Source organism: Grammomys surdaster, unplaced genomic scaffold (assembly GCF_004785775.1).
Source record: "Grammomys surdaster isolate TR1022 unplaced genomic scaffold, NIH_TR_1.0 125284, whole genome shotgun sequence".
Lineage (NCBI taxonomy): Eukaryota > Metazoa > Chordata > Mammalia > Rodentia > Muridae > Grammomys > Grammomys surdaster.
Window position 1 is genome coordinate 1,315,199 of NW_021620163.1, and position 11,347 is coordinate 1,326,545.

General features: G+C 37.4%; 1 protein-coding gene and 1 pseudogene across 1 annotated transcript; both read left to right on the plus strand.

Annotated features, from left to right (window-relative positions):
* The first annotated feature begins 6,725 nt into the window (after positions 1 to 6,725).
* On the plus strand, positions 6,726 to 7,664 carry LOC114637410 (olfactory receptor 5W2-like). Its single transcript, XM_028785637.1, has one exon. It carries the CDS (start codon positions 6,726 to 6,728, stop codon positions 7,662 to 7,664), a length of 939 nt encoding a protein of 312 aa, XP_028641470.1.
* A 2,583-nt stretch (positions 7,665 to 10,247) lies between these two features.
* LOC114637358 lies at positions 10,248 to 10,995 on the plus strand (annotated as a pseudogene).
* The last annotated feature ends 352 nt before the right edge of the window (positions 10,996 to 11,347 follow it).

The following is an 11,347-nucleotide window of genomic DNA, read 5'->3' on the forward strand; positions in this document are numbered from 1 at the left end:
GAAACCATATTTTCTGTATCCACTTTTTCTTTGTGGGACATCTGGATCGTTTCTAGTTTCTGGCTATCACAGTTAAGGCTGCTATGAACATAGTGGAGCACATGCCCCTGTGGTATCATGGGGAATCTTTTTGGTATATACCCAAGACTCATATAGCCGGGTCTTCAAGAAGTTAGTTTCCAATATTCCCGAGGAACCTCCATATGGATTTCTAGACTGGTTGTAACAGTTTGCGATCTCACCAGCAAAGGAGTGTTCATCTTTCTCCACATCCTCACCAACATGTGCTGTCATTTGAGGTTTTGATATTAGTCATTCTGATTGATGTAAGGTGAAATCTCAGGGTTATTTTGATTTGCATTTCCCTGATCAATAAGGACTTTGAACATTTCTTTAAGTACTTCTCTGCCATTTGAGTTCATTCTGTTTTGAATTCTCTGTTTAGCATTATAGCCAATATTTTTAAATGTTATTTGTTTTTTAGGGGGTTAGCTTCTTGGAGTAACTCCAACCATACAAGTTAAAGACCTGTATATGAAGAATTTCAAGTCTCTCAAGAAAGAAATCAAAGAACACCTCAGAAAATGTATATATCTCCCATGTTCATGGATTGGTCTGATTAACATAGTAAAAATGACCATCCTATCAGCATCAAAATTCTAATACAGTTCTACAAAGACATGAAAAGTCTAATTCTCAATTTCCTATCAGAAAACAAACAAACAAACAAAAAACCCAGGATATTGAAAGCAATTCTTAACAAATAAAAACTTCTGGTGGAATCACCATCTATAATCTCAAGCTGTACTACAGAGCAATAGGGATAAAAACTATATGATATTGATATAGAGACAAATAGCTTGATCAATGGAATAGAATTGAAGACCAGAAATAAAACTACACAGTTATGGAAGCTTGACCTTTGACCTAGAAGTCAAAAATATACAATGGAAAAAAAAAAGAAAGCATCTTCAATAAATGGTACTGATCTAAGTGGCAATTGGTATGTAGAAAAAAGAAAATGGATCCATATTTGTCACCTTGTACAAAGTTCAAGTCTAAGTCTTATCAAGGACCACAACGTAAAAACAGATACTCTGAATTTAATAGAAGAGAAATTGCCAAAGTGTCTCAAACTCATTGGCATGAGGGAAAATTTCCTAAACACAACTCCAATGGCCCAGGCTCTAATATCAATAATTAATAAATGGGACCTCATGAAACTGAAAAGCTTCTGTAAGGCAAACAGTATAGTAAATAGGACAAATTGAAAGTCTCTTTGGAAAAAATCATCAGTAACCCCAAATCCAATGGAAGGCTAATATCCAAAATATCAAAAGAATTCAACAAGAAGTTTTTAAAATATTAAAGTGGTTTATTTTTTCAAAACTAAAATATCACAGTCTCACAACATATTTATTGTGGCTTTGTAGAAGCCAGGGAAATTCATAGCAATAAAACAAAACCCAGACCCAAAGGGAGCAGTTAAGACACATTTATGGTAACAAATTGAGGTATGTGTGATTTATGTTTTGAAACCCAGAAATAAATCCACACACCTATGGACACTTGATTTTTGATACAGAAGCAAAAATCATACTATGGAAGAAATGAAAGAATTTTCAACAAACGGTGCCAGACTAACTAGATGTTTATGTGCAGAATAATGAAAATATATCCATACTTATCAACCTGCACAAAACTCAAGTCTAAGTTGATAAGTGTCCTCAACATGAAACAACATACACTAAATCTCATGGAAGAGAAGGTGGGAGATACCCTTGAATACATTACTACAGTTGACAAGTTCCTGAATGAAAATCCAATGGCTCAGATTCTATCATCAAAAATTGATAATAGGAACTCATAAAATTCCAAGGTTTTTGTAAGACAAAGGACATTGTCAATAGGACAAATTGGTACCCTACAGATTGGGAAAAAATATTCACCAACCCTACATCTGACACAGGCCTAATATCCAAATTTTACAAAGCATTCAAGAAGTTAGACACCAACAAAACAAATAAACTAATTTTAAAATGGGGTACAGAAGTAAACAGAATTGTCAACTGAGGAATCCTGAATGGCTGAAAAGAACTTAGAGAAGGATTTAAAGTCCTCATTCATCAGGGAAATGCAAAATCAAAACAACTCATGTGGTTTCATCTTACACCCATCAGAATTGCTAAGATCAAAATGTCAAGTGAAAGGACATGCTGGGGAGGATGTGGAGCAAGGGGAAGATACCTCCATTGTTGGTGGGAGTGCAATCTTGTACAACCACTTGAGAAAACTTCAACTAGTTCTACATGAAGACCCAATTATACCACTCCTGAGCATATACCCCAAAGAAATTCCAACATCTCACAAAGACAATTGCTCAATTATTTTCATAGTAATTTTATTTGTATTAGCCATAAACTGGCAACAAACCAGATATCCCTTAAATGAAGAGTGGGTAAAGAAAATATGGTACATCTACACAATGGAATACGATCCAGTCATTAAAACCAAGATACCATGAATTTTCCAGGCAAATGAACAGAACTTGAAAATATTATCTTGAGTGAGGTAATGCAGTGCCAAAAGGGCATGCATGGTGTCTTCTCAGTTATATGTGGATATTAGCCATAAAATACAGGTACCATGTTATAATCTACAGACCAAAAGAAGCTAAACAAGAAAGAAGGCCCAAGTATGGAAGCTTGCATTTCACTTAGAGGGGGAGTAAAATAATCATAAGTGGCAGATGGAGAGAGAAAACTGGGAGGGAGAGAGGATGGGCTTGGAATGGGTTACTCAGGATCTGGTGTTGGGAAGGACAGGAGAAATGGCTAGATGGCCATGAAAATGAAGAGAAATCTACAACTGATGGGGGTGAGGAGTTGGAGGCATCTCTAAGTGGATATATAGCCTGGGAAAAGAGAGCTGCATAAGATCAATGAGGGCTACCTTAGCTGTGACACAGTAAATTGCAGATATTGAAACTGAAAAGACAAGATCTTGTATGCAGACAGGAACCCCAGTAGAAAGATAGAGACATCAACTCACCTGCAAAATATTCATCCCAAAATTTATTCTGTCTACAAATAATGCAGGCATGGGGAAAGGAGCAGAGACCAAGAGAGTGGCTAATCAATTACCAGTCCAACTTGAGACCCATCCCATGGGCAACCACCAGTCCCTAAAACTGTGACTAGAACTCTCTTATGCTTGCACAGAGGAGCCTGTTTTCCTGTGAAAGGCTCCACCCAGAAGTTGAATCAGAGAGATACAGACACCCACAACCAAACAGTGTATAGAGCTTGGGGATTTTTTTCAGAATAGGATGAAGGACTGCAGGCCCTGAAAGGGATAGGAACTCCACAAGAAGATTAACATAGTCAATTAAGTTGGACCCTTGTGGCTCTCAGAATCTAAACCACCAACCAAGAACATACACAGGCTGGACTTAGACTTTCCTACTCATATGTAGTAGATGTGCAACATGAATTTTATTTGTGTTAGTAGATGTGCAGTTTGAATTTTATTTTTGTTCTGAACAACTGGAGCCAGTGATATCCCCAAAACTGTTGCCTGTCAGTGGGATTTATTCTACTAGATGGGTTGCCTTCTCTGACATTACTGAGAGAGGAAGAACCTAGCCTTGCAGAGACTTGAAGTGCTAGGGTAGAGCAAAACCTTGGGGTGGGGGCACTCTCCCAGAGGGGAAAGGGAGGAGGGAAGCATTGCAGGAAGTGGTAATGGGAAAAAGGCAGTGACCAGGAGCAGTATGTAAACTGAATGAGAAAAAAAAATCCCAAAAATAAATAAAGAAATCAAAAATAAACTAAATTTTAAAAGACAAATTTGAATATTTTATGATATTAAAAACTTTCTATAAATCAATCAATAACTGCTGAGAGCAGAATAAATTATTTTGAATAAACTGAAAGAAACAACACTTTGTTTCTAATCACATTGCTTAATTTTATGCAAAGAACATTCATAATGACATCACTTATTTCGAATTTGGTATTAATATCATATTCTGGAGTATGTAAAAGAGCAATGTCTTTGTTTTTGTGCCTTCTCTTGTACTCTATTTTCTATTTGTTTTATCTACTTCTATGTGTTAGATTTTGTTTTATCTTATGTAATTTTTACTATAGAAACCTGCTTGCTTTCTAATGACAGACAGAAATGGGTTGAATTCGTATAGCATGGAGTGTGGAGAGAGACTAAGAGAGAAAGCAGAAATGTTAATCAGATATCTTATGTGGGAAAAACATATTTTCAGTGTAAGAAAAAAATAGTCAGGCCAGAGAAATGGCTCAGTGGTTAAGACCACTGACTATTCTTCCAGAGGTCCTGAATTCAATTCCCAGCAAACAAAAGGTGGCTCACGACTATCTCTGTAATGGGATCTGATGCCCTCTTCTGATGTGTCTGAAGAGAGCAATGGTGTACTCATATACATAAAATAAATTTAAAAAATCTTAAAAATAATAGCCACTGATTAAAATTTTTCAAAAAAGACCTAATACTTATCTTTAGGCAATGAGCTAATAATGTCTCCTGTCTTCAGTAAGTAAATATGAACGCATATGTGGAATGCATGATTTGCTGTATTTTGGAGGTTAACATAAATCTATGCAGGTGTATGAATATGTAATAGTTCCCTACTTTATAGCATTAAAAATATATATTATGAGTGATGATCAACAAGTAATAAATAAAAAATTAATTGAAGTCAATTTGCTAATGCTAATTTGGGGAATTAACTACATAGGAGTGCTTTAAAATTGATAATAGGAATTCTCTTCAATCACTCTGATTGTTTCAAATCACAACATTAAACCTTGCTATTATAACTTCCTCTTATTCCTAAGAGATCAAGTATGGAGCACTCAGGGACAAGCAGACAGACTCATAACTCACATAATTAAAGAGAGTGTTGAATCTCTGTGTGGACAGAACTATATCCACTAACATCTCTAGTCCTGAATCAAGTACAGATATCCTTGCTGTTTTTCATATGTACATTACAAATCTTTTTATTTTTTTTCTTCTATTTCAGTCACAGCAAATATATGTATGAAGGCAGGTATGAAACAAAGCAGATGTCTGCTTTATATGCTAAGCATTTTAATGTTTAAGAAAATAATGGGGGAGGGACAAACCTATTGAGATAGAAAGGGAAGGTGGAAAATTTCATTTAGTACTTTAATAACAGACATGATCTTATGTATCATAAATGTTATAAATTCATTATATTAAATAATTATTTTAAAGATCTTTATGTGGAAAAGATAGTTAAAACAATTTATTCAAGGTTTAAAATTCTGTGAACTACATGAAAATTTTCAAATTTCATATGCATGCATTTTACTAATCATGCTTCAATCTTGTATATTTATATATATGAAATTTCTGTGTTTATGTAACTAAGAACATACCAAATGATATCTATACACATTTATTTACAAATGTAGAGTTTTGGTTTGTTAGAATACATCAGTTAAACAGTGAGACATGGACTTTAATTGGAAAAATATAACATCTATATATTTATTTATTTATTTATTTATTTTTGGTTTTTCGAAACAGGTTTTCTCTGACAGCCTTGGGTGTCCTGGAACTCACTCTGTAGACTAGGCTGGCCTCAACTCAGAAATCCGAATGTCTTTGCCTCCCAAGTGCTAGGATTAAAGGCGTGTGCCACCACTGCCAGGCAGAATATAACTTTTAAAAACACAGAATAGTTGATTAAAAGTCCTCATGAAAGATAAAAGTAAATAAGGACAAAGTAAATTAGCATAACAACATCAAGAGACTTAGGAAGGCACAGTGCTCAGACACAAATGTGGATTCAGAGACAATGAACAGGGGCTGATTTCCTCATCAAATGTTTACACATGACATATAGGTGTGCAGCATACAAAGATTCTGCTTGATTACAACTCAGCTGTGAGGTCATTTGAACATCTCTGCAAGCAGAATGATTACTGTAGAGTTCTGTTTCTGACAGAGTCATGTCTTTGTGCTCAGGATTTTAGCACCTACAAATCTTTTTGTCTACCTTAATACAATCTCTCTGTTTATTTCCATGGATTTTACTTCTCAGATCTAAGTAATAGTAAATGTAGCTCTATTTTTGAAACCAGAGATCAACTTGAGATATTTTCAATAAAGTATGAGGATTTTCCTGGAAACACATGTGTTCCACTGAGGAATGTTCTATGGGTTTAGAGAATGAGGGGATAAGAATGGTTACATTCAGTACCCACACATAATTATGCATATTCATTTTAGAGGACATAGTGACACTTTTTATAAATGAAACATGACAATTCTTATCTGAAGATGACAGTTTTCTTCATAAATTGATAGGAGAAATATTTCCTGTGTTTCTAAAAATATCCACTTCCTAACCTATAAAAGAAGGGGAGAGCAATATTCTTATAGTGACATGATGTATGTTTAGATATCATCTGGATAAATTTGGATGACTATGTGCTATATATTCTAAAGAGAGCTATGCAGATACAAGACATGCTCCGATTTTCTCACTAATGGACATTGAGTCAAATACACTAACAACAGTCTAATTCATGCACTGATAGTTTTTTATCAATTTTCCCTCTGTTAAAAGTAAATACCAAGAGTCTGATTATGGAAACAGAAAAATTATAACTGTCAATTTTTCTTTCTTTATTGAAATTCAGGGGACCCAGATCCAAAGAATGAAGTTTGACAACTTCACTACTTTTACGGATTTTGTCTTGTTAGGACTTTCTGCCAGACAGGATGTGCAACAGAGCCTCTTTGCATTGTTCTTCCTTGTTTACAGCCTAACTGTAATTGCTAATCTAGGGATGATCCTGCTGATCAAGTTGGACAGCAGGCTTCACACACCTATGTACTATTTCCTGAGCAATCTCTCTTTTTGTGACATCTGCTACTCCTCCACAGTCTCTCCCAAGATGCTGGCTGATTTTTTGTCTAAAGAGAAAAGGATTTCTTACAATTCATGTGCTCTTCAAATGTATTTTTTCTCGGCTTTTGGAGATATAGAATGTCTCATGCTAGCTGTCATGGCCTATGACCGTTATGTTGCCATCTGCAATCCCCTGCTCTACACAATTGCAATGTCCAAGAAGGTCTGCATCCAGCTTGTGACTGTTGCCTATGCAGTAGGCTTTGTGGATTCAGCAATCCACACATCCTTTATATTCCGACTGTCCTTCTGCAATTCAAATGTCATCAACCACTTTTTCTGTGACATTCCACCCTTGCTGTCCCTCTCCTGCTCAGATACCTCCATCAATGAAATACTGCTGTTCACATTTAGTACCTTTGTGTTAGGGTACAGCGTTGTCACTGTCCTTCTCTCCTACTGCTACATCATCGCTACCATCTGCAGGATGAACTCTGCTGAGGGCAGACACAAAGCATTTTCCACATGTGCCTCCCACCTCATGGCTGTGGCCATTTTTCATGGAACTCTGCTTTTCATGTATTTCCGACCCAGCTCAAGTTACTCCATGGACACAGACAAAATGGCCTCTGTTTTCTACACAGTTGTGACTCCTATGCTAAACCCACTAATCTACAGTTTGAGAAATAAGGATGTGAAGGGGGCTCTGAGAAAGGTAATCAATATTACCTTGTGGCATGGGTGAAATTCTATGTCACGTGACAAAATTAATAGAATATCTGAGACTGTGTTTAAGTTTATTAATATAGATTACCTAGTATACTGCTTTTGAAATATTTCCTACTGAGTATTGAGTATAATGAAAGCAATCCCTCTCCTTAGTCTTCAGTCTAAACTAATATACAATAAAGAAACCAGCACTCAAATTTTGTAGAGAAGGTCATTAACCGTTTTTCATTAACAGATGAGATACAACCGGGCTCAGCAAACTCTTCACATCTAAATTCCCTCAACTTTTCCTTTAGTTTCAATAAAAGCAGCCATAAATAAATTTGATATATTCAAAGTGAATGTTTGAAACTGAAAATAAGTTTGTATTTTTTTTGGCAATAATCAGGTATACTAGTGTCATCTGATTTATGTCCAGAACATTCCAGTCAATAATTAGTATCTAAATGAACAAATACAAGCAAACAACAGACACTTGCTTTAGGCTTTCACCCTGTGTTGCTATTATTATTATGTCATTTAGTTTGTTATTTTTACTTGTATTTTCATCTTTGGCTACAGGGTTCTCATTAAAAGCCAACTATTGAATAAATAAGTTTATATACTTTCAAAAGTAATATGTCTTGTTTAATTATAAATATTAATAAAACTTTCTTTTCACTTCATTATTTTGTATTCTATCATGAATTAAATATTCCTTTTGTGTTTGGCCCTGAAATGACTGTGTAAAGAGTAACTTGTTTACCAGTTTCTGTTCAGTTGACTTACTTGCATTAGTAAAGTTCCCATGATCTGCTGTTGTGGATTACTGCTTATTTTTTTTTCTGCTCCCCCTAGAGTGTGCCCATACTCAGGTGAGGTCAGGTGAAATCTTAATTGGTCAGATAAGGCTAGATCCTGTGATTGGGCCGTGCAAGGAAAAGGCCGAGCTAAAAATTTTAGTAAGGGAACAAAGAGAGATGGAGGGAGATAGAGGAGGTGGATCCAGAGAGTCATGATGGAACTAGAAAGAAAAGATGGAGCTGACCCACATGGTCTGGAAAAGCCACAAGTAGCTAGGGATTTCTTAGATGGGCAATAGGCAGTATAGGATACATGTGACCTTTATAGGTATGCAGCTTGTATTTGTATCAATTGAGTTTTGTGTTCTTTTTCTGGACTTTTTGGGGTTGAAGATTTACTGTTATAAATCTGGCTAGTATATTACAAGTCTCTAGTGTTATCATTTTACAGGGCTAAGGGAATCTGAGCAAGTGGCAGCTGGCATTCTGAAGACTAGCCACAGCGGGTGCTAGCTGCTTGGCAGCAAACTAGCTGCTGGGAACCATGGGGGTGGGCGAGACCTCTGATGATGGTGCCAAGCCTGTTTAGTGTGGATTAATTTTTAAAACTACATGCAACCAACAGCAATTCCACATTTTATTGCATCTAAACTTCTAACTTTCATCTCTGGACTTCCCTTATTTTGTTCACACTGAAAACATTTTGTTATACTGTCATCAATTTTATTTTTAGCTCTGACATGTTGGTTTACAAACATCTATAACTCCAGTTACTGGGAATCTGATGCTCTTTCTTGAGCTCCATAAACACCAGACATGTAAGCATTTCACACACAAATATTCAATAAAAATACTTATATATAATATAAAATAGATATATATTAAAAGGAGTTAAGCCAGGCAGTGGTGGTGCACACCTTTAATTCCAGCACTTGGGAGGCAGAGGCAGGCAGATTTCTGAATTGGAGGAGGCCGGCCGGGTATACAAGAGTGAGCTCCAGGACAGCCAGGGCTACACAGAGAAACCCTGTCTCAGAAAACCAAAAAAAAAAAAAAAAAAAAAAAAAAGGAGTTAAAAATTAAAATTACATTTCTGTCATTCAGATCTAACTTTCTGATTTCTTTTAGAGTTGCCTATTTATTATCTTTACCAGTTGTTGAAAAGCCAGTGGTTTTGTGGTATTTTTATATTAAATTAATTCTTCAATAACTTCATACAGGTCTACAATACATTCGGTTTTTTATCTCTGTCTACGCTCTTTGAATTGCTCTATCTCTGTCAACTTTTTTTCCTATCTACTCAACTGTTTCTTTCAAGATTTAAATTTGCTCTTTGCTTCATTTGGTTTCATCAGGTTCATCTGTGTAACAATAGGAATGAGGCTATATCTGTAGCTGGAGGGTCAGCAGTAGGTACATAACTGAAGGAAATGATTCCACTTTCCATTAGTCTACTCAGAAGAAACAGTTCTGCTTTGAGAGGTAGGTCTCCATGAATCCTTATGATCCTTGCCTATCTGATCAGTGTCCATGCCTCTGCAGGCTGAGTGCGGACATTTCTAGCTGTTTTGGATGGTCATTTTGGAGGTTATGATGATTGTGGTTATTGTCCAGGTGATGGCATTTCACACACACACACAACTTCTCTCTTTCAGCTCTCTTTTTTTCCACTCTTTCTTGCACAATATTTCCTAAGCTCTGTGCAGATGGTGTAAAAGTCATATTTATGTCTGGCTTTTAATTTTTACTTAAAGAAAAGGAAAAAGGGACTGACGCCGGGGCTGCGGTTGTAGGTGGTGCTGGCTGGTAGCATCACGATGCTCCAGCTGCTGGACACGGTGGACTTGGAGCTCAAGAGTCCCAGGGAGTTGCTGGCAGCCTGCGAGTATGCGGGCAGGTCTGGGTCTGGCACGCTGCCGTTGTGCCAAACCCCGTGGCCGCTGAATGTCCACAACCCTACACGGTGTGCCCGCGGCAAAGTGTACTTTGTATTCTGGCCCCGCATGCACCATATAGCAGATAGAGAGAACTAAGGGTTGTCGCTGCTGACCAAGGTGGACCACTGGAACAACAAGAGGGAGTAGCTGGTGCTGATCACTTAGCCGCTGTTCATCTGCAAATATAACTTCATCAGCCTTCAGTGCCTGCAGGTAGTTAGGGTGGCACTCAGCTCGGTAAACACCATCTCCCATAGTTTCCTCCGAAGTTGCTCACAAGCGAGAAGGCTTTGGAGTTCGAATTCAGTAGGACAAACAGAACCGCTGTTCTTTCATCAATAGGTGGAACCCATGGTCTACAAATATGCCCTATACCACCTTCTTAGAACATCCAATGGCTGGCATGGACAAGCATATGCCATCTCTGTGCCATTTGGAAAGTTTCAAGGCTCTCCTAATCCAAGCTGTCAACAAAGCCCAGAAGGAAAGCCTACTGCCAGGACAGGAGAATACCATGCTTGTGTTGGGGCACCCCCTTCTCATTGAGACCTACATGGGGCTGATGTCCTTCATTAACAACTCAACCAAGCTGGGATACTCCATGACCAGGAGCAAGATAGGCTTCTAGACAGCTATGGCCCAGGAAACCAAAGGAGTGGTAACACTGTGTGCCACCTCACACCCCCAATGTGGCTGGAGGGAACAAGGGAATTGTCCCATTATGTGTCCTGGTAGAATAGTCAAGTGGGTTATGTATATTTATTTGGATATTGGACATCATGGCAACATGATCTTACGAAAGCAGATTCAGCTACCCCCGTACCACTGTGTTCCTTCTGTAATGCCAGTTTCTCTCTCCAGCAGGCTGAGTACAATGTACCCACCCATTTGTGCTGTGTAGACTATTGAATACAGCTGAGTGCAGTGAGCGGCTTCGGCACATGCACATATATTAATTATCCCAGTCATGTGGTGTGTTT

Bases quoted from the DNA above. Each gene is read 5' to 3' on its own strand.
- LOC114637410 (XM_028785637.1), top strand. From the start codon at position 6,726: ATGAAGTTTGACAACTTCACTACTTTTACGGATTTTGTCTTGTTAGGA.